General features: G+C 61.0%; 2 protein-coding genes across 2 annotated transcripts; one reads left to right on the top strand and one right to left on the bottom strand.

The window, feature by feature from the left end:
* Positions 1-4271: 4271 nt before the first annotated feature.
* Positions 4272-5478, top strand: HES3 (hes family bHLH transcription factor 3). Its single transcript, XM_055583607.1, has 3 exons — positions 4272-4352; positions 4457-4538; positions 4949-5478. Exons 1-3 carry the CDS (start codon positions 4272-4274, stop codon positions 5320-5322), a joined length of 537 nt encoding a protein of 178 aa, XP_055439582.1. The 3' UTR covers positions 5323-5478.
* Positions 5479-5965: 487 nt separating this feature from the next.
* Positions 5966-19236, bottom strand: GPR153 (G protein-coupled receptor 153). Its single transcript, XM_055582448.1, has 6 exons — positions 18793-19236; positions 14230-14696; positions 13490-13919; positions 11100-11292; positions 10330-10517; positions 5966-9864 (listed from the first exon to the last, which is right to left on the bottom strand). The coding sequence occupies exons 2-6, from the start codon at positions 14583-14585 to the stop codon at positions 9199-9201; spliced, it is 1833 nt and encodes a 610-aa protein (XP_055438423.1). The 5' UTR covers positions 14586-14696; positions 18793-19236; the 3' UTR covers positions 5966-9198.
* Positions 19237-20815: the final 1579 nt, after the last annotated feature.

Genomic DNA, 20815 nt, shown 5'->3' with positions numbered 1-20815 from the left:
GGTCTCCGGTCAGGCGGTCAGACATTGTCACAGGTCTCCTGGGACTCCTTGTCACTCACAGGCCTCTGCCCCATCCACTTTTCACACGGAGGCCAGGAGAGGCCTGTTCAGTGCGGCTGCAGCTCACTCTAATCCTCCAAAAGCTTTTTTTCCTTTCCCTTCCTCTGGCCTCTCCCTGCTCCAGGCATGAAAGCCCCCTCCCCACAGTCTGGTAAATGACTTGTAATTTATGAGCACATCAGTCCAAAGTGCATAAGTCATATGGGCACAAAGGGGCCGGGTAAATATTTAAAGATTAGAGCCAGCTGGGGAGAAGCACAAAGGCCTGGGACAATGAGGGTCTCCGGGAATTCACTCTCTCCGCTTTGGGCCAGCCGGGTTCAGTGTTGATGCACTCTCCGGAGTCCCAGCCTTTGTGCCCCGGAGGGCCCTCCGCTGCCTGGCTATTCGGAGTCCTAACCCTGCTAAAGAGAGTTAAACAATCGCAGCCTCTCCAACCCCATCTGGAGACAATTGGCTGAGTCATTTTGGCGCTTTTGCTGTGTCTCAATAGTTAATTACATGGAGCCATCACTTCATTCCATTTTGAAATACATTGCGGGAGGGGGAGGGGTACGCACTTTTCTCCCTCCAGTCACCGCACCAGGGGCAGCCTCCACAGCACTGCCAGTTAGGGTAGCTTTACATGCCTAGGGACTGCAGGAAGGAAGAGGTTCCCACCCAGGGCCCTGGAGAGGCTGCATCATTCTGTGATGTTCTTTCTTTTGCCAAAGTTGTAAAACCAAATAGAAGAAGGGAGGACAAAGGCACAGGTCACTTGTGGCCTTAAATTCCCCGGCCTGAGAAAGCAACTGGCATTGAGTAGCCCTGGAAGCCCCCCAACACTTCCCTGGGCTATAGAAGGAATTTTTCCTGAATGAGCAACTGAGGCCTCTGTCCTCTGCCCCACTCCACAATCTCCGCAGGGCTCTGCCTGGACTTGTGCTCTTTTCCAAGCCCTCTGGGAAGCCCAGAGGCTAAAGATGGAAAGGGAGTCAGTGGCCTACATCCCGGCTTGCATAAGTCCGGTTTCTAAGTTAGTCTATGCCCTTGCCGGCAGCCCGAGGGCGCTTCGTTCTGCTTGCTCTCAGGGAACTAAGTGAAGAAGTGAACCGCTGCCTCTCCCTCTACCTGGAAAAAAACGCCTCCCCCGCCTCTGCGCGCCCTCGGAGCCTGGCCTGCCCGAGGGTGTCTAGGATGCCCAGACGCAAAACTTGCGAACACACCTGCGGGTCCCTAGCCAGGGTCTCCGAGCAGCATCTCGATGGAGACTCCTGTCTTTCCCAGTGACCTTGCCAAATGCAAAAATCTGCCTTTAACTTAGTGGGGGAACCTGCTGTCAGAAGACAGAGCCTGAATTAGGGGTAAAGGGTGGCCTAGGGTAAGGGTGGCTGAAAACACTCTGAAGACGGGGGAGTGGGGAAGGTAAGATAGAATTTGCGCGGAGATCTCCTTTCAGTCTTGAGTCCTGTGCGATCCTCAACCAGCTTAGTCAAGGTTGGTGGCAAGGATGGTGGCAAGAAAGCTGCGCGAGGACCCGGGCAAGCCCAGAAAATGAGGGAGGCGAGTCAGTCTAGGTGGGGAGATGCCGGCCTGAGGACCTCCTGAGGGGGAGGGGACGCAGCGGGCAGTGCTGGGGTAGGGGTGGGGAATGAAGGTGAGGGTAGGGGCAGCCTAGGTGGAGGCCCGTTAAGCCGGCGGGGGCTGAGCTTAACCACTCGAATTCCGCCAGGGCCGCCCTGGGCTGCCTAGGCCGGCTTTGCCTCCCGCAGCCAGAGCAGAACATTGCGAATTAGCGCATTTTGCGGTCAATTTTCCACTGCTTAAGAAACACTAAGCCACCCAAGTGAGCGGCCCCACCCAGCGCGGCCAGGATCTTAAGGCACGGGCTCTAGAGGAGTGTTTGGCTCTAGGAACTGCGGATGCCTGGGTGCAGGCGGGGGCATTTCGTGGGCCCCTTTATTGAGGCCCTAACTCTGGAGAGGGGGCGGGCCCGGTTCCCCCGCTGCTGGCCGCGATTGCTGCGCCGAGGGCCATTGGTTTGCTAATACCGCCGGCGCTGAAAGGCGCGGGCGGCGGTCTATGGGGAGGGCTAGTAATTAGAGGACAAATTGCCCGGCTGCCCGCACTCCTCGACAGCGGGGCGGGGGTGAGGGGACCGCCGGAGCGAGGCGCGAGCCCACCTCGGTGCAGGGAGCGGGGGTGAGGGAGACCGCCGGAGCGAGGCGCGCGTCCTCCTGTGTGCAGATGTGCCGCAGCTGGAAGCCCGCGCGCAGCGGGGCGCCAGGAGTTTGGTCCCGAGGAGGCGGGCGCGGGCGCGGCTTTGTGGGGCCAACACAATGCCCTTAACACTCGGCTGCCCCCTTTGTGCCCAGCCGCGCCTCCCGCCCCGAGGCACCTTTGTATCTCGCCGCCACCGCCCCCCCCGCCGACCCCCCAAGCCCGAGCGAGCGCGCGGAAGCCACTCGGGCCCGGCCGGCCCCGGCGCTTCAAAGCTGCCCGGCGCGTGCCAGCGCCCGCAGTTCAGCCGCGGCCCCGCGGACCGCCCGTGGCCCGGCCCGGTCCCGATCTGAACTAAGGGCCCTGCGGCCGGGGAGGAAGAACACTTCGGAGCCATGGTCACCAAGCTTCTGACTGAAAGGAGGGAGGGGCGCGATTCTCCACGCTGCTTGGCGCCTAGGAACGCCGCTGCCGGGCAGGGCCGGTCAATACCCCGAGCGGGGGTGGATGTCAGAGAGGATGCCCCGGCTCTAGGGAGCTGGGGGCCCACCAAGGACCCAGCAATTTCCCCTCCCCCTCACTGCAAAGGCCAGGTTGTAAAGTCATCAGCAGCAGGGCTCCTGTACTGAACTTTTGGGTCCTTGTGACTTCTCCATCGCTCTCACAAGCAGCAGTAGGGAGCTGCATGTTCATGAACTGAGGCCAAGAGAACTCAGTCAAGGGAGATGTGTAGGTTTGAACCCAGGGACTCCCCCGAATGGACAATTCCCGTCCCTCGCTAGTGTTGTCCAGTTCCTGAAGCCCAAGCAGGGATTGCCCAGGAGTCTTGCTGGAGCACCTAGCCGCTGCTGGCACGGGGCCTCCTCCTCTGAGCTTGAGTCTTCAGCCTGAATAATGAAGAAGGCGTTAGCATCTTGGGCCTCCAGTGATGCGCTCTCTGGAGGCTCAGTGGTCTTCCCCACCCCCACCTCCCACTTGTTGGGACCCTGAGAAGGCTAAGGGGCAGGGGTTGGGGGAATAAATTCCCAGGCCTTCCCTGTAAGGGAACAGAGACTGAATCATCCAGCCTGAAGACTCAGGACTGGAAGAAGGAGAAGCTATTCTGACTGCCCTGGCCTGAGGCTGCCTGCAGCTTGCCCCTCCCCAGCTTGAAAAGAGTGGTTTAGGTCCTAATAGGGCCAGAGGGCCCCTGAGCCCAGTCTGCACCCCAGCACAGTACCTCTCCCAGTCCCAAGGTCCCAGCGAAGAGGAGGCTGGCTGTGGCCCCAAGGGTGGGCTGCACGCTTTAATGAGACACATGTTGCTGCGTGGCCCCTGCGGGCCTGGCTTTCAGTGGCCACAGGCAGAAAATCGCTGTATTGTCCCAACATTAGGGAGACTAATGTGGTGTCGCCAGTGGCCAGAGCGTGAAGCCGGAGGAAAGGCCTCACTGGCAGGCACTCCCAGCCTCTGTATCTTCATCAGACCAGAGGAGGCCTGGTGCTCAGTCACCATCATTAACAGGGCCTGCAGCCAGCTGGGCTCTTGGACCTCCCCCAGTGGGCTTGTTGGTGAGGCCCAGAACCTAGGGAGACTGGGACGGTACAGGGTTTGGAGAGCATGGGCATGGGAAGGAATCTCAGACTCAGGAAGAAGTGAGGATGAGAGGGATAAAGGAAAGACTGGAGGTGAGGCCTGGGCTAAGGGGAGAAAACAGGCAGAGAGAGGTGGGGAACTTGCCTGTTTGTCCCCCTCTCACCCCTCCCCCTCAGGGTTCCACTTGTCCAGGAGCGCCTCATTGACATGTAAACGAGGGTTCCCTATAAAGGTGGTGCTGCCTCCAGCGGCTCCACTAGGACAACATGGGCACTCAGCCCGAGACCCAGGGCAGCTCTGGTGGCCCCACTGGCAACTTCCGCAAGGTCTGGGGTTCTGAGGGTTGCGGGGGTGAGGGGTAAGACAGAAGGCGCCGAGAGGGCCAAGGTTCTGCAGGTCATGTAACTACTGCTCACCCCCAGGTCTCCAAGCCGCTGATGGAGAAGAAACGAAGGGCACGCATTAATGTGTCACTGGAGCAGCTCAAATCGTTGCTAGAGAAACACTACTCGCACCAGGTGAGACCGGGGACACGATGGAGGTAGAGGGGGTGATATAATCCCCGGCCTTATTTGCTTGAACCCAGGCTGCGGTCCTAAGAGCTCTTTCCATGGACCCGCAGATTCGGAAACGCAAGTTGGAGAAGGCGGACATACTGGAGCTGAGTGTCAAGTACATGAAAAGCCTTCAGAACTCGGTGCAAGGTAGAGGGAGGACCTGTGAGGGTGGGACAAGGGGCTGGAGAGGGAGGTTTGTGGGGTCAGAGCCATGGATTCTACAAGGCCAGATAAAGGAGAGATGAACAGAAAACCGCTCAGGGCAGCTGAATGAGGAGGTATTGCTGTAAGTGGGGAGGCAGCAAAAGTCTGGCTGGCTGCAGACTTGTAATCCGAGTGAGTGAAGGTCTGGACCCATGGGAGGGGGTGAGTTTCGGCCTCCCCGCCCTCCTTCCCTAATCGTCCCTCTCTCTTCTCCCTCTTTCTTTCCTCCTCTCCCCTCCCTCCACACTTCTCCCCTCCCTTTCTCTCTCCTCTCTACATCTCTCTTTTCCTCCTCCACCTCCCTTGTTCTCCCCTCCTTTCCACATTTCTCTCGTCCGCTGCCCTCCCCCTAGGGCTCTGGCCGGTCCCCAGCGGAGCTGAGTACCCGTCGGGCTTCCGCGGCTGTCTGACCGGCGTTAGCCAGCTTCTGCGGCGCGGAGAGGAGGGCGGCGCCGGTCTGCACGGCCCGCTGGTGCACGAGCGCGGGGGCGGCAGTACCATGGACAGCGCCAGTCCCGGCCCCGAGGCGCCCGCGCGGTGCGGCCCCTGCGCGCCCCCAATTTGGGCCCCTGCTCCGGCCGCCGGCGGATCGCGGTCCCCGCCACCCCGGCGCCTCCTCTCTGGCGGTTTCCCCGGCGCCTCCACCAGCATCCCGGCCCCGCAGTCGACTTCTCGCCGCTTCGCGGAGAGCCCGGAGACGGGGCTGCGCTTGTGGCGACCCTGGTGAGGCTCAGATGCGGCCTCGGACTCAAGGGGACCCTCGTCTGGTCTGAGGACGCAGACTGTTTTGAACAGTCGGGACCCCAGTCGTCGGTTCTGGTCCCAGGACGGGGTGACCGGGAGGGGGCCGCGTCTCTGCTAACTCGGGGAAATACACAAAGCTATGATTGGACCGGGTTCTGAGCGTCTAGGCATAACCCCATCCTCGCCCCAGTCCTAGCTACTCAGGCTGGACGCGCTTTCTGCTCCTCCCACCCTCTACTGGGGCTGAGAGGAGGTGTCCCGGGCTGCGCCCCTTTCCCAGGGCCCTTGGCGGGCAGCCCGCCCTCTCCCCCGCCCCGCGGCCGCGCGGCGGTGGGAAGGTCGCCGTCCGCAGAGGCCCAGAGCGGACCCCTCGCAGCGAGGAGAATCGCTGCCCCGCCCCGGCCCATTCAGAGGGCCGGGGACGCCGGGTTCCCAGAGGCACAAAGCGCGCCAGGCCCCGCCCCGCTAGCGAGGAGCCCCCAGCCCACCCCCACCCTAGACCCACTCGGCTTCCACGGATTCCCACCCCCTCCGCACGCGGCGCGGCCCACCCGCTGGCTCGCGCTCGGAAGTCAGTTCTCCCAAAAGCCCCCTCCTCAGAGGTCCCGCCCGGTGAGTTGCTCCGCCTACCGCCACCGCCACCCGACGCCCTGCTCCGCGAGGCTCCTGGTAGGGACCCCGCGCACCGTCCTGCCAACTGGAGATATGCTAGGGCAGACTCCGGCTCCACCCAGGGGACAGTTCACTAATCCCCACTCAGAAAAGACCTCGGCCTTCCAGACTCTAGGCCTCGGACCGCTGCCTCCAGGGAGCCCCCCATCCTTGACAACCCTCGGAGCGCTGTGCGACGGTTAACGCGTCCGAAAATGAAGTCTTTGCTATACCCGGACTCTAGCCCGAGAGTCCCGGCCCTCGAAGAGCAGGCCGGAGGCGTGGAGAACAGGGATCCTGCGCTGAGACCAGGAGGAGATCGCGGCACCTCCCACCATCTTGAAATTCAGAATAAAGACAGTGCGAACCTGTGGAATGGGTATAAAGAGGCCATGAAGGTTCTAATATCTCCCATGATGCCTACTTGGGTGAATCTGTTTGAAGTACAAACATCAACCTTGTATAAAACATTTCCTTTGGGATTGCCCCTGTCTTGCCCTGTGCTAAACCTGTTCTCTTCAGACCGCGGAGAGAGGCGGCCCGACTCCCCTACCTGACCCAGCCGGCTCTCTGGAGCCGGGGCTGGGGTCCCGCAGTGGTGGTCCTGGGGCGGCCTCTTGGGTCTCCGCTTTTGGAGACTAAGCCTGAGGGCCACCAGGTGGCGTCCTTACACCGCGGACCCAGGGGAGCGTCCTCCAAATCCCAGCCCCGGTTGGTGGGCAGGTCAACCCGCACAATGAGTCCGCCTCCCCAGGCACGCCTCCAATCTCAGTGCCCCTGGCTTCCCCGGTGGCTCAGATGGTAAAGAATCCGCTTGCAATGGAGGAAACCCGAGTTCGATCCCTGGCTCGGAAAGATCCCCTAGCTAATGGAATGGCAACCCACTCTAATATTCTTGCCTGGACAGACCATGGGGTAGCAAAGAGTCGGACATGACTGAGCAACCAACACCTTCTCGCCCTCAGAACCAGCCTTACTGGGGTTAGGGGTCCCTGAAGCCATCCCTAGGCAGGCGCAGCCACCTGCACTCACAGGACTTTGGAGCCCACCACGCCGCTGCTCCTGGCCCGACTCACCTGCAGGATTTGCAGAGAGGAAAAAGTCAAGTCCGACCCAAAGGAAGGGCGCACTGGAGGAGGAATTCAGGACCCAGGGGGAGAGACGTTTAGGGGCAGCTGGCCAGCACTGCTGTTAGATTCTAGGGAGGTGTTTCCATGAAACTGGCCTGGGATTGCCCGGTGCAAATTATATAGGAAGTTTTTATTGGAGTCTGTACAGAAGAGAAATGCTCAGTTGTGAAAAAACTACAAACGGATCCCTGGCTCTGGGCTGGGCGGTGGTATGAAGACAGAACTCCCTCCCCGGTGAACCCAGGGTCAAGCTGCTCATCAAGGCAGCAAACAGGCCTGGAAACTAAACAAAGTGAGAGAGGGGAGCCCCAGGCCCTGGGGGCCTCCACTTGGGATTCTCCCTCCTCTTTAATTTTGTAAAATCTAGGCCTGGAGGGACTTGAGGGGACCATGCCTCCCTGCAAGTATTGCCATTGGATATGAAATACACAGAGTGAAAACTCAAGGTGGACAAATCAGCCAGCCTGATGGGGGGTTGGGGAGGACAGCGGTTAACTAGTGACCTCTGCCCCCACATGACATGTCGATCCTTAAAGGCACAGCAGCGTTGGCGAGGCAGGCGTCCCATGGCTGAGGCTTGACTGGAACATTCTGATTTACTCACCTGTGGACAGCTCCTCCCCCCAAGTTACCCCACAGCCAGAGACTGAAGGGGCCTCTGAAGCTGAGACAGAGCTATGTAGTCCTCTCCAGGCCTCTCTGGAGCTGGGACACTGTCTGAAGGGTGAGGAAGCCGGATCGGCCCCCAGAGGGGCAGAGGCAGTGCTGCAATTCCAGATTGCAGAGCAGGAGGGAAGAGGGCGTAGGCCAGCTCCTCACAGGCCCCTGGAACCCACTCCAGACCTTCACAGGTAGGGGTCACTGCATGGAGGCAGGGGATGGGATGGGACTGCCTTTGCATACACCCCAGCCCCTACAACCCAAGGTCTACGGGTATTCCTGGGCCTCTTCTTAGCCTGAGCCTAGGGTCTTCCTCCATGCAAAACCCAGCAGACACTCCCTGAGGGTCCATGGACAAGCCCAGGTCTGCAAGAGGTGTGCCTAGCATGGACAGCAAGAGAGTCCTGACTCAGGGTGGAGGAAGACTCACCATGGACTAGACCTTACACCCAGAACCTGGGAGGACTCTAAGCCAAGATCCCTTTCTGGCCAGACATGCATGGGTTGGGGATGGGCACCGGGATAAGGAAGCCCACTCCTGCTTTGCTTCAGTTCTCTCCACCACGTACCCCACAACCTTCATGGCGGGGGTCCCAGAGGTGGCTAATGTGGTGGGCACAGACAATGAAGGCAGAGTGATGAGGGAAGGGATGTGAATAGGGGTCAAAGTGAGTGTGGTACCACTGGTGATGGTGCAAGTGTTGCGCTTGAGCTTGGCTGGGGAGAATGCCCAAGGGGCCAGGGACACTAAGCGTGGGAGGCCTCAGGCTTGGGGGCCACACTAGGCCACTGAAGACTGACCCCCACAGAGGACCCTAGGAGGATCCTATGCTACTTTCCCTCCCTGTCCACTCCGTGGCCAGGGCACACAGACCAGGAGACCTGTCCAAACAGTCCTGAGAGTTAACATGGTCACCTGCTCATCACAGATGGGGAAAGCGAGGCAGAACAGGTCAGCAGGAAGACCTGCTCAGAGAACTTGGTTTGGGCTCCGAAGACCCCTGTGCTTAGAGACCCTCTGTACCCCACCCCTGAGGTGAGACAATTACAGTGCAGAGTGGAAGGCCGGATGGAGTCCGGTGGCTCCTGTGCGGCTGAGCTTTGTTCTGTCTGGTGGTGTCCTCTCTGGGCAACCCACCACCACCGTCACCCTAGCCCAGTCGCTTCCGTGTGGAGCCCGCCTTTTCCCAGGCCCCAGCCTTACTCTGCCCCGGAGGTGTCCTGCCCAGAGGCTGGTCCGTACCCAGGGTGGTTGTCCAGGGCAGGCGTCATCCCTCCAGGCAATGGTCGCCCCGTCAAGGTTGGCAGATGTCCGGGAAGCTTGCCCAAGCCCAGCCCGGGCTAGGGTGGTATCTTTGGTGCTTTGGCCCCGTAGGCGGCCCGGCCCGCCTGGTGACTTGGCAAGGCGCCAGCGGGTCCTAGGACGCGGAACCCAGCGAGTCTGAGTGCAGTGTGACGTAGCCCGACGACTCCGAGGGCGAGCTCAAGAAGCTGCTGGTGCTGCCCGCGCCCGCCGCGTGCAGACCGCCGGGCTCGCCCCACGACGTGCTCAGGCCAGTCCGCAGGGTTCCGGAATGCGTGTGTGCATCCGGGAGCGGCCCGGGGCGCCTCTGCGCGCCGCCGCCAGGGGGCGCCACGTCCCCACCGGGCTGGGTGCGGTTGGGGGCAGGGGCGCAGGCGGGGAAGGACCCTGGCGGGCCGGGCGGGCGTCGTAGGGCCTGCGGCTCCCGCTCGAAGGCGGTCAGCGCGAAGGCGTCGGGCAGCAGCGAGGCCGAGGCGCAGCGGACGCCGGGCCCGGGGCGGCGGCGCGGGCTGCTGGGGGGCGAGCCGGGGGCGCGGCGCGGGCCGTCATCCAGGGCCGGGGGCCTCAGAGACAGCAGGCTGTCGGCCGAGCGACGTCGCGGGCGGAAGGGGGGCGCGTCCTCTGCGAAGGCCAGCAGGCTGCCGCGACGCCGGTCGGGCCTGCCTGGCATCACCAGGGCGGCCAGGTCCTCGCCGGAGCCCCAGCGTGGCAGGAACGTGGGCAGCGGGACGGCGGCCCACACGTCTGCGTCGTCATGAGAGAAGCGTCGCGTAGGCGGGACCTGTGAGGATCGTGGGGTTAACTCCCGTTACCCTCCTGGAAAATGGGGACCTAGCCTCCCCTCACCGGGCAGGGTGGCTTGGAGTTAGGGGTCACCAGGCCAGGGGCCCCTGGTTTGCAGCTGTGTGATTTGGGGCAACTGACGATCTTTCCAAATCTCAGTGTTGTCATCCGTAGCTTGGGTCAACTGGGGAGAAGTCCCCTTGAGTAGGGTGCTAAGCCCCAAGGAAATGACACAGGTGCCAGGTTGAACAACCTCCTAGCGCACAAGGGAACTGGGGCAAAGGGGCTGGGGTGCCCTCCATGGGCTCTATGACCTGGGGCCAGCCCATCTTGGGAGGTGAAAGGCAACCCTGGGAGACAGGGCAGGCACAAGATGGGCTCCTACTCAGAGAGGAAAGGCCTTGGAGAGGTCAGGGTATCCCCCACATGCATATTGCGCGTCTCCAGCCCTGCCTGTCTCTACCTGCAGGTACTGCATCTTGTCCTCCTGCAAGGGCCGCAGAGGGTAGAACTGGGGCAGGCCCCCCTCCTCCAGGGCAGAGAGCTCATACTTGGCCATCCTGTCCAGGGCCACAAAGTCGCCCCCATAGTTGTAATCCAGGGAGCGCTCCAGCACTAGGTCTGGGGGGACGCCACCTTCCAGGCTGGTATCTGCAGGGCAGGGCAGAAGTTTAGGGCCATGGAAACTTGGGGGGCTTCAGGAGTGAACCCCAGGGACCCCCAGAGACACGCGCAGGGCTGGTGGGCCAGTTAGCAGAAAAGGAGATGGGCGGGGTGCTCCGTTCAAATCCTGACTCTGCCCCCTTTTAGTTGAGGGGCTGGGGAAGTCACAGACCCTGAGCCAGTTTCTTCTATGGGGCCAGGAACTAAATAGACACAAGGAGTTGACACTGGCTGGCAGGTGGCAGGGGCTCAGCCAAGGGTCACATTGTTACTGCTGGGGAGAGACAGGACTGGGTCCTCAGGAGCCCCTGGGGGCAGTTCGCCAGGACCCCTAAAGTCAGAGACTCCAGGAAACATTCAGGCTGGAGTCCACAGCCACTCTGTTAACTGGAACATCTGATTAACTGAAACCCTGGTAGAGGGGCAAGCCAGACAGGAGAATGCTCCATGGGACACTGGGTCCCGTAGGGGTTCAAGCACCTGTGGGGTAAATCGGTGGATCTGAAACCTGTCCTCCCACTGACGCCAGTGATCTCCCCCAGGCGCCATTCTCCACGGGGCCATCCTCACCATCATCCGACTCCTCATCGTTGGCCATGAGGGCCATACACTTCTCCCAGACAGCCTTGAGATCAGCACGGTAGCGGTCACAAGCCCAGAGGAAGACGGGCAGCAGCAGGGCCTGGGTCACCGAGCACCATAGCACACACAGTGCCATCCAGGGCGCCGAGGCGTCTGCCCGTAGGCTGCTGAAGCTCACCACCTGTGGGCACAGGGGTCGGTCTGGCACCCGGCAGGACCCCCATCACCCCGCTTCCCCTCCCAGCCTCAGTTCTCCCATATGCAGGGCAGGTCTGACTGCCCACCTGCCAGAGGAGGCAGAGGAGGTGACAGAACTCTGGGGTCTTGGGCAGGAAACGGCTGGAGTGTGAAGGGAGAAGTCCATGCCCGCCCACTGACAGCTACTCACTGCCAAGATGGACAGTCACCAGACTGTGTGTGCACCGGGAAGCACTGGGTACAGCCTCCCTCATTTCATCCGTGACTGCCTGAGGACGGGGATCCAGGATTACCATCCCATTTTTGAGAGCCAGGTCTCCAATCTACCATCCTTCCTGCTCCCTGGCTCGTGATCTCCTTGGCCCTGCCTCTACTCTGGGGGTCGACCTCAGACCCAAGTGGGGAATCAAAGCAGTTTCTGAGGATCAGAGGGTCTAACTCGGTGGCTTTTGGGTCATGGCCCAGTGGCCCCTCATTCCTCTGCTCCCAGGGGAGTTCACTCCTCCACTCAGAGTGACACTGAACTGTTCCCCTTTCAGAGCTGAAGTGAGCATGAGGCAGACATACATTGGTTCTTCCACGCGAGCTGTGTGACCTTCAGAATGATGCTAAACCTCTCTGGGGCCCACTTTCTTCATCGGTGAAATGGGCTGAGAACATCTTGAGGCAAAGTTTTCAGACACTGCACCAGGCCTGCAGCATCATGTGGGTTCTGTAAACAGTACTCCCATCTATTCCCTGCTGAAGAGAAGCTGGGGGGCCCTCCCCCCACTGCTATTCCCATCTGGCTCTGCAATTTCACACACGTGCCTTCCCTCTACCAGCAAAGGGCCCCACTGCACACAGGAGGTCTCCACCTAAGGGGTACAAGACCCGTTAAGGGTGGGGCTACACCCTGCCTATGAAGCTGCCACCCCACCTGTCACCTGCTGAGGCTGGGGTCCTGCAGTGATGTCCTTAGGATGAAGCCTCTCTTGGGTCCTTGCCCCTCTACCAGTCCCTGTCCAGCTCTAGACCCTCCAGGGGCTGGGCTGGAACCTTATGGGTGGGAGGGCTCGGCTACTGAGTCCAGACATCATTCTTGGGCTAGGCCTGGGGCACAGCCTCATAGACAGGAGCCCAGGCAGCCTCCATGGGCCTTGGACCCTACCTGGCAGGGTCTTCAGACCAGCCCTCACCTTGACCTTCCTCAGCTGCTGATGCATGCATGCTAAGTTGCTTCTGCTACTGCTGCTAAGTCACTTCAGTCGTGTCCGACTCTGTGCGACCCCATAGATGGCAGCCCACAAGGCTCCCCCATCCCTGGGATTCTCCAGGCAAGAACACTGGAGTGGGTTGGCATTTCCTTCTCCAATGCATGAAAGTGAAAAGTGAAAGTCAAGTCGCTCAGTCGTATCAGACTCTTAGCGACCCCATGGACTGCAGCCTACCAGGCTTCTCCGTCCATAGGATTTTCCAGGCAAAAGTACTGGAGTGGGGTTCCATTGCCTTCTCCGTAAGTTGCTTCAGTTGTGTCCAACTCTTTGTGACCCCATGGACCGTAACCCGCCAGGCTCCTGTGTCCATGGGGTTCTCCAGGCAAGAATACTTGAGCAGGTTGAAATGCCCTTCTCCAGGGGATCTTTCTGACCCAGGGATCAAACCCACATCTCTTACGTCTCCCACACTGTCAGGTGGTGGGTTCTTTAACACTAGTGCCACCAGAAAGCTTGTTCAGCTGCTGGGATCAAGTCCAACTCTCCAGCACACATTCAAGGCCTGCCCTGCCTCCCAATTCAGGACCAAACCCAATTCTGCTACACCACATCCCCCCTCTGTCCACCCTGGGACCTGGGTCCAAGAGGAAGCCTGTGACCCCACCTTCCATAGCCTCTGTATCAAGTGGACCTCACCCAGATCAGGGGTGGAAAGTCTCCTACAGTGTGATGGAAAGACCCTGGTCTCTGCAGCCACCTGACATGGGCTCAGTTCCCACCATGGCTGCCCTGACTATATATTGGTCACTTGACCTCTCTGAACTTCGGTTTCCTAACTTATAAAGTAGGGGTGATGATGATGCCTCCTGAAAGGATCAGTGTGAGTAAGATTCAACCACTAATGCCTGGAGCACACCCAGCCCTTGTCTGTTCCAGAGGCCATGTCCCCCCACCAGGCTCCTACCACCCGCCAGGCTCACCCACCAGCACGGGGAAGCCCATGAGGCAGTCGTAGATGACCACGATGGTGGCCACCAGGCCAGTGATCTGCAGCGAGGTCCTGGCAGGCTCGGAGCCATCGATGGAGGAGCGGCGCTTGCCCTCCGCGTCCTCCACCACAATAGTGGGCACAGTGAAGGCGCGGCGGTCCGCCCGGCGCCCCACCTGCACCGCCAGTGTCTGGAAGAGGGCAATGGCCGTGCAGACCGCACCCATGGCCACACTGCCGCCCACCAGCAGCAGGAAGCAGACGCCGAAGCCCAGGCCAATCTCAGCCACGATGAAGCGGCAGCCATGGGTGTAGAAGCGTTCACTCGTGTCATGCCAGCCGACGGCAGGAAGGGCCGACAGGATAAAGGACACCATCCAGATGCCCATGACTGTGTGGACTGCCTGCTTCTTGGCGTTGCTCAGCCTGGCACAGGGCAGGGACGAGACAGAGAGGGACCTGGTATCACTCACAAGGTCTCTCCCCAAGCCCTGACGGTCCTCGACTGCCCTGGTCCCCAAGTACATTGTCACAGTCCCTTTCCCCAAGCACTACTGCACTGGGTACCTGCACACCCACACACACCTACATGCACGCACCCCCGCAGCCCTCAGTGTGACACTGGAGCAGCACCCCGCACGGGGGCCGTGTGCCCACGCTGAGGCCGCTGTGAGCTCAGGCACACGTCCCCGCCTAGGATGTTCGTGTTCACATAGGTACCCACCCAAGAACTCACCGGTAGTTGACAGGCCAGCGGACCATCCACATGCGGTGGTAGGAGAGGGAGGTGACGGAGAAGCAGGTGGCCAGGGTGAGGGTGTAGAAGGTGGACACGAAGACCTTGCAGAGGCCCTCGTTCCACTCATAGTCGGGGCGCTGGCGCCGCAGCTGCACCACGGAGTAGGTGGCGATGGGCACGGCCACGTTGAGCATGTGGGTAGCCGCCAGCGTGCACAGCAGGAACTCTAGGGGCTTCCACTTCTTCTGCTTGGCCCCCACGCTGAGGATGCCCCAGGCATTGGCCAGCAGAGAGAGGCCTCCGCACGCCAGCCAGCCCACCGCACTGCCAGGCAGCCGCCTCTCATCACTCATGGTGCAGACGGGAGCTGGCCGGCGGCTGGGACATCCTCCTCAAGCTGGGCCTCAGCTTAGCGCAGCAGTCCTCACATGTGGCGGCCCAGGGACACCAGGGACCACGAGCATCTGCGGAGGGGGGGGGGCAGGCATAACACAGGGAACTCAGTGACTCTCCCCTGGCTCCATCAGCAGAGCTCTTGGGGCTCCTGGGAGTGGGAGACAGAGGGGTCCCCTGATGCTCCGTTTTTTGTCCGGTCCTGGCTTGAGCAGGGCTGCTTTGCCTTCCTCTCTCCTCTCTGAAGCCTCCTGGCTCCTGGGGGGTGTATACAGTGGTGCTCAATCAATGCACATCCCCTCACTTCCATCTACTCCTGGTCAAGGTGTGGCATCTAGGCTTGCTTCCAGGCTGCGTGCATCCTCAGGGAAGCTGCCAGGCCAGGCCCAGGTGGGCCCTGTGCCACAGGCGTACCTGGTATTGTCCCAGGACCAGCCCTCTCACCTTCACACTTCCCAGATCCACATGCAGCCCACATGACGCAGCCCAGTGCACGATGGGGGCCCTCAGCTTCATCCATCCTACTTCATTTGGCCAATGAGGACAGGCCTGGAGGATGAGGCCCCTGAATCTGTTAGGAAAGGGTGATCTGGGGACCAGTTTCCTGCCCACTCTGGGAAAGCATGGCCTGCTTTTCCTGGGTCAGCCCCCAGCAGGCCTTCCATGGCCGGGCATACCTGGAAGGCCCTGGCAGAACCCCAGGCTGGGAGTCCCACCAAGCTCCAGCACGCTAGCTGTGTGGCCTCACAAAACCTCACTCATGTCCTCGGAAATGAGGATGACGATGCTTCCTCCAGGGGGCAGCTGGGTGGATAGACGCCTCATCTCTAAAGCCCAGGGCAGGCCAGGTCACAAACACAGTGGGTGCTCCGGACACCTTGAGTAACATGGGACTATAGCTGGCCAGGGACCAGAACCTGACCCCAAGGACAGCCTGTGGATAGGAACCAGGGACACAGGACCCAGGCAGGATGCACGTGTTGGGGAGCTCCCCCATCCTGCCAGAGAGCAAGAGAGTGATCTCCCCTTCCGGCCTGGCATCTCCCTGAACAGAACAGTGGCCGGTCCTCCGATATGAGGCCCCCCACAGTCGGCCACTCTGGTCACAGCCCGGAGCAGGCAGGGTGGGGAGAGGCACAGCGCTAAGTGCAGGCCTACTGTGTACGCTGCCTACACTTGGGCCTTCTCACTCTCTAGCCTGTTTAATCTCAGTGGCTGCAATTCTCTTGTCCCCAACAGGGAAGATCCCCTGGAGAAGGGGATGGCTACCCACTCCAGTACTCTTGCCTGGAGAATCCCATGGACAGAGGAACCTGGCGGGCTACAGTCCATAGGGTCGCAGAGAGCTGGACATGACTGAGAGACTAACACTTTCAACACTTATGGGTACCACTGAACCAGACACAGCCATGTGATCTCCCAGGGACTGTTCCCAGCTTGGTGTGGACAGGCCATTGCAGGCCCCTGGTGCTCAGGACAGGGGAAACAACACTTCCCGGCCCACTGCTGGGCACCTCTGCTTGTGCTGTACAGAGTGTGGCCTTGACCCCGGTGGACACCAAAGGACCTCTGAGTCCTGTGAGTCTCATTCATTTCTGTGCCCTTGCTAGGGGCCTGCCTGGACCCCTGACCCAGATGAGAGTCTATTCCGGACCACACTAGTGCCCACTAATGGCCTTGAGTGGGGCTGGGAGACTTCTGGAGCCAGACAACTTCCTTCCCAAACATTAGGCTTCTACTTACACACCTGCTGTCCCTTCCTCACCCTAGACCCAGCATGGGAGAAGAGGTGGCCCCACTGGACCCTCCAGCAGTTGTTCAGGTGTCCAGCAAGCCTCCTTGACCTCAGCATACAGAGGCCACTGGTGTGGGGTAAAGAGCTGTTAAAGACTCCAACTCCAGCTCCCCAGCCAGTTACATGACTTAGCTGGGTGTCAGTTTTCTCATCTATAAGTGGATATGAGGGTATCTGTCTGGAGAAGCATGTGGGTAGCCAGGAAGTTATGCCACAGAAAGTGCTTAGAATGGAGCCAGGCACACAGAAAGTGCTCAATAAATGCTTGCCGTGTAGATGTATATACTAAAGGCCTCCCTGCTCTCTGAGCTATGGCATCTCTTAAGGTCCAAGACATTGAGCTCAGAGGTGTACTTGAGCCTCAGACCTGCAGGCACACGCAAGGTAACCCCAACCGAAACCTGGGATGGTCCAGCTTTGGGGGTAATGAGGCCCCAGGGCTACCCTAATGGGTACCTTCATGGGGTCTGGCAGCCTACTCTGGGTCCAGAATGGGCAGAGTATACATGCTGCTGTGGGTCAGAGGCTTATGTTATCAAACAGAAAACTGGGTTCACCATGCACCTGGTGGGCTGGCGTCTCTTTCTACTTGCATTGGCTTCTGTGGCTGTCAAACTGGGACGCCTTTCCTCAGATGCCCAAGCAGGCTGTCTGACTCCTGGGACCCTGGGCCCAGCCCAGCTCACGCTGCCCACCTGCTGATTACTGGTGCAGAATGGGGGGAAGATGCCACGGGCTACCACTAGCACAACCCTTCACGGTGCCAGTTCTTCTGAGTCTAGCCTAACAGTGTCTCACTTCAGGGAAGGGTCCCAGGTGTGTGGGCAGGAGAATGTGCCCTACAGGGGACATTCATCCTTCAAACAGGTACCCTCCTCTCAATTCACACACCCAGTGATCTTGTCTGAAGGACTTCCATCACCTCTGGTGGTCCAGTGGCTAAGACTCTGAGCTTCAAATGCAGGGATCCCCAATCCCTGCAGGTCAGGGAACTAGATCTGTAAGACCCAGGACAGCCAAACAAGCAAATAAATGTATATTTTTTTAAAAAGATGGTTAAGCAGGGGTAAAACCATTTGCCCACGTTCTTATGTGCCTGAGCCAGGTTCCAAACTCTGTCTGACATCAAAATCCTGACTTCTTAAACATTAAAATGCTTGGATACTTGGCTTTTTCTTGTTTCTTGAGCTGAGGTCGTCTTTCTGAGCCTCCGACCCAGGCAAGATGCGTCCTACTATCCCCACAATACAGACGGGAACAGTGAGGCTCAGAGTCCAGGGCAACACTGGGGAGGAAGCATGGACTCTGTGGACTCCTGAGCTGGTTGGTGGTCCTAGGATGGGGAAGGAATATCTCCGGGATGGGCTGGGGAGTGGACACCATGGTCTCCAAATGCAGAGTGAGAGCGGGCTGGCTCTGCAGAAACCAGGAGACCCTCTTCCTTCTGATTGTTAACACCTGCTGCCCATTCACAGGGAGCAGGGGACACTAAGGGCCAGACCCCAACACTCCGCATCACACTCAGTCTCCGCAGAATTCCAGGACCGGACTTCTCCCTCCCTTGCATCCCTGAGCCGCTCCCTGCCGCCCCCTCCCCTTAGGACAACGCTGGGCAAGCTGCAGGTGTGGCGGGCCTGGGACCCACCGGACTCCCTCCGCAGGGTCTGCGGGCGGGGCCCCGACGTGACGTCACGGCCGCGGGCCAATGAGGCCGCATGGCCCCAGGGCTCTATTGCGCAACAAAGAGAACCCAGAACTTGAAAGGATTCCCGGGCTCGGCTGCCGCCCCCAGGCTGCTCTCCGCCCGCGCTGCTGCCCATCGGTCCCGTAGGGCCCTGCTCGGCCGCCGCCCAGGGCGGAGCTCTCGGCGCAGAGCCTTCACATCTCCAACACGCCCCCGGCCCGCCACGCCCGCACCCCCACCGCCGCGGTCAGCGCTCCTCTGTACTCCGATCCCCCGCCCGACCTGGCGCTCGGTCCGGCGCCAGCGGGGCCCCCCACCCTGCCTAGCCCCGAGGGCGCGTTCAAGCGGCGGCCGGGAGCCGAACGCCGACGGGACTGCGGTCCCGGGCGCCCCCCGAGCTTCGCTGGACAGGGGTGGGCCCGGGACCCTCAGATCGGCCATCCCCGCCCCCTGCAAGCAAGTCCCCCCGGGCGGCGCTTCCAGGCCCAGAGGAAGCGGCCGACCCCGGGAAGTTACCCCGAAGGTCCCCAAGTTGGGGGGGGGGGCGGGGTGCGCAGACCTAAGCGGAGCCCGTAGCCATCGGACAGGCCCTGTGACCGACAGACCGCGGACAGCCCCTCCCCGCCCGAAGTCTCCCCACCCGGGGTCGCCTGCCCAGCCGCCTCCGGGCCAGGGAGGCGGCGCTTACCCTGCATTCGGGCGCCCGAGGCTCCAGTTCGCTGCTCCCGCCTCTGGCTCAGGCTGCGGCTCCCGCGCCCCCTGGCCGAGCGCGGGCCAACGGGGGCCGCGAGGGCGGCCGGCGGCGGAGCGGCCGGCGGTCCTGGACATCCTGGCGGCGGCCGCCTGCGGCCGGCGCGTTCCGCTCAACTCGACCCCGCCGCCCCTCCCTCCCTCCCCTCGCGCCTCCGCCACCGCGGCCGTGCTCGGATCCCGCCGCTCGGCTGGCTGCGCCCCGGCGGCCGGGGGCGGGGGGCGGAGCAGGGCGCATGCCTCCGCGGGCGCCTCCGCACCGCCCCTCGGACCGCCCCGCCCCCGCCTCTCGGAGGCGCGGCCCCCTGAGTCTTGTCTGTCTGTCCGCGCGTCTGTGGGTCCTCAGTCTCGCACCGGCGGGGGCGCGCCCTCCGCATGCGCGCCTCCCGGCCGAAGCCCCCTAGGAAGGGCGGCAACTCCCGTGAAGCATGGGCAAGCTTGGCCTCTTGCTGTCGTCTTGGGTCTGTCCACACTCTGGACGCAGGACACGCCCTGCAAACCGCCTGGGGGCCTGGGGCAGGAATGGACAGTGGGAACCTAGGGCTGGGAGTAGAGGGCTCAGGGACGCCTTCTCAAAGAAAGCCGTGTCTAAGGTGAACTATAGGGGCGGGGCATGGAGAGTACTGGGGGGGACCTGAGGACTAGCTGCCTCCAGAAATTAGAAAGTCGTTCATGCGGGGAGTCCGGGCAGGGAGAAGTGAGGTTGGGTCAGCTAAGGATTCAGACATAGCTTCGGCTGGCTCAGGGTTGGGAGGTATGGCCGGGAGGGGGCTCCACCATGGGAATAAGGGGTCGTGTGAAGGGACCACTGGGCTGCTGGTGGTTACCTCTCCTCCCATGGGCTCAGAAATGTTCTCTGTGAAGCTGAGACCAGGCCACTCAGCTGGGAGGAGGCAGGACGGGCGAGTCGGAGTCCCTGGCCCTCTTTCCTCCAACCATCGGGAGCTCGCCCTACACTTAGCTAGCTGAGGCAGAGGCTGTCACCACTAGGCTAGGTGGGAAAATCCAGTAGTCCCCTTGATGGGGGTCTCTGGAGACCCAAATCACAAGAGAGAGCAGCCGCTGGCATCTTGGCATCCTGGCCTCCCGTCCAGCCAGAGGATGCTGCCTGCCTCTTCTAGGAAGCCAGTGACCACATGCATCCTGGACAAAGCCCTCCAGAGTCACTCCTGGGCCTCAAGGCATTGTCCTACCACACATCTGGGAGGCATCCATGTGCAGGAAGCCCTGTGCCCAGAGGAAGGTAGGCATCTGCCCAGGACCAGAGTCAACCAAATGCAGCGAGTGCTGGCTGCGCCACCCCATAGCCTGGATCCTGTGCCCACCTACACCGGCTTCACACCTGGAGACAGCTGGAGAGTTAGGAGCAGCTTTTAGGGGACCCAGAGGGAGCCTTAGGGTCAGTCTTGTGAGACACATTAAAGCTGTCTGAATAGCACGGTTCCACAATGAAACGGGGTTGGTGAGTGCGAGTCCTGGGCCATCTGCTCCCTGTGTGTGGCTTCTGAGTGATCAGGGCCCCTGTGAGCTCTCTGTGGACAGGCCAACTCCCTGCCCGTGTGGTCCTGGTTGTAAACAGACCAGCAGCAGCAGTGGGAGGCTGACACAGGGTAGCCGGTAGTCAAGTGTGGCATTTCTAAGGCCATCCAGCCGTCCAGAGCCTTGGGCCCAGCTGCTGCCCAGCTGGCAGAGGGCAGCGTGCCCCACGCCTATGGCCCCAAGTGCACCTCCACAGATCACCACGGCTACTTGGACTGGTACCCCTGCCCCAGCTGGCTCTGGGGGCACATGGGAGATGAGCTTCCCAGGGCTGCCTTGGGGAACCCCAGGACTGGGGTACTGGGCCTGGCATGGCCGACTATGGTTTCTCAGGGCAAGGTTTGGCTGGCCTGCACAGGATGGTCTTGCTCGCCCTGCCAGGCAGGCCGCTTCCTCCTCCCTTCCTGCCTCGGGCACCCAGG

The sequence above is a fragment of the Bubalus kerabau genome, chromosome 5, assembly GCF_029407905.1.
Source record: "Bubalus kerabau isolate K-KA32 ecotype Philippines breed swamp buffalo chromosome 5, PCC_UOA_SB_1v2, whole genome shotgun sequence".
In the NCBI taxonomy this organism is placed as follows: Eukaryota; Metazoa; Chordata; class Mammalia; order Artiodactyla; family Bovidae; genus Bubalus; species Bubalus kerabau.
Note: the sequence above shows the minus strand (reverse complement) of the source record. Positions and strands in the feature narration are given on the sequence as shown.

Bases quoted from the DNA above. Each gene is read 5' to 3' on its own strand.
- HES3 (XM_055583607.1), top strand. From the start codon at position 4,272: ATGGAGAAGAAACGAAGGGCACGCATTAATGTGTCACTGGAGCAGCTC. The intron at 4,353-4,456 runs GTGAGACCGGGG...ATGGACCCGCAG, and splicing joins AGAAACACTACTCGCACCAG to ATTCGGAAACGCAAGTTGGA. The intron at 4,539-4,948 runs GTAGAGGGAGGA...CCCTCCCCCTAG, and splicing joins CCTTCAGAACTCGGTGCAAG to GGCTCTGGCCGGTCCCCAGC.
- GPR153 (XM_055582448.1), bottom strand. From the start codon at position 14,585: ATGAGTGATGAGAGGCGGCTGCCTGGCAGTGCGGTGGGCTGGCTGGCG. The intron at 11,293-13,489 runs GTGGGTGAGCCT...CTGTGCCCACAG, and splicing joins TCATGGGCTTCCCCGTGCTG to GTGGTGAGCTTCAGCAGCCT. The intron at 9,865-10,329 runs GTAGAGACAGGC...CGATCCTCACAG, and splicing joins ACAAGATGCAGTACCTGCAG to GTCCCGCCTACGCGACGCTT.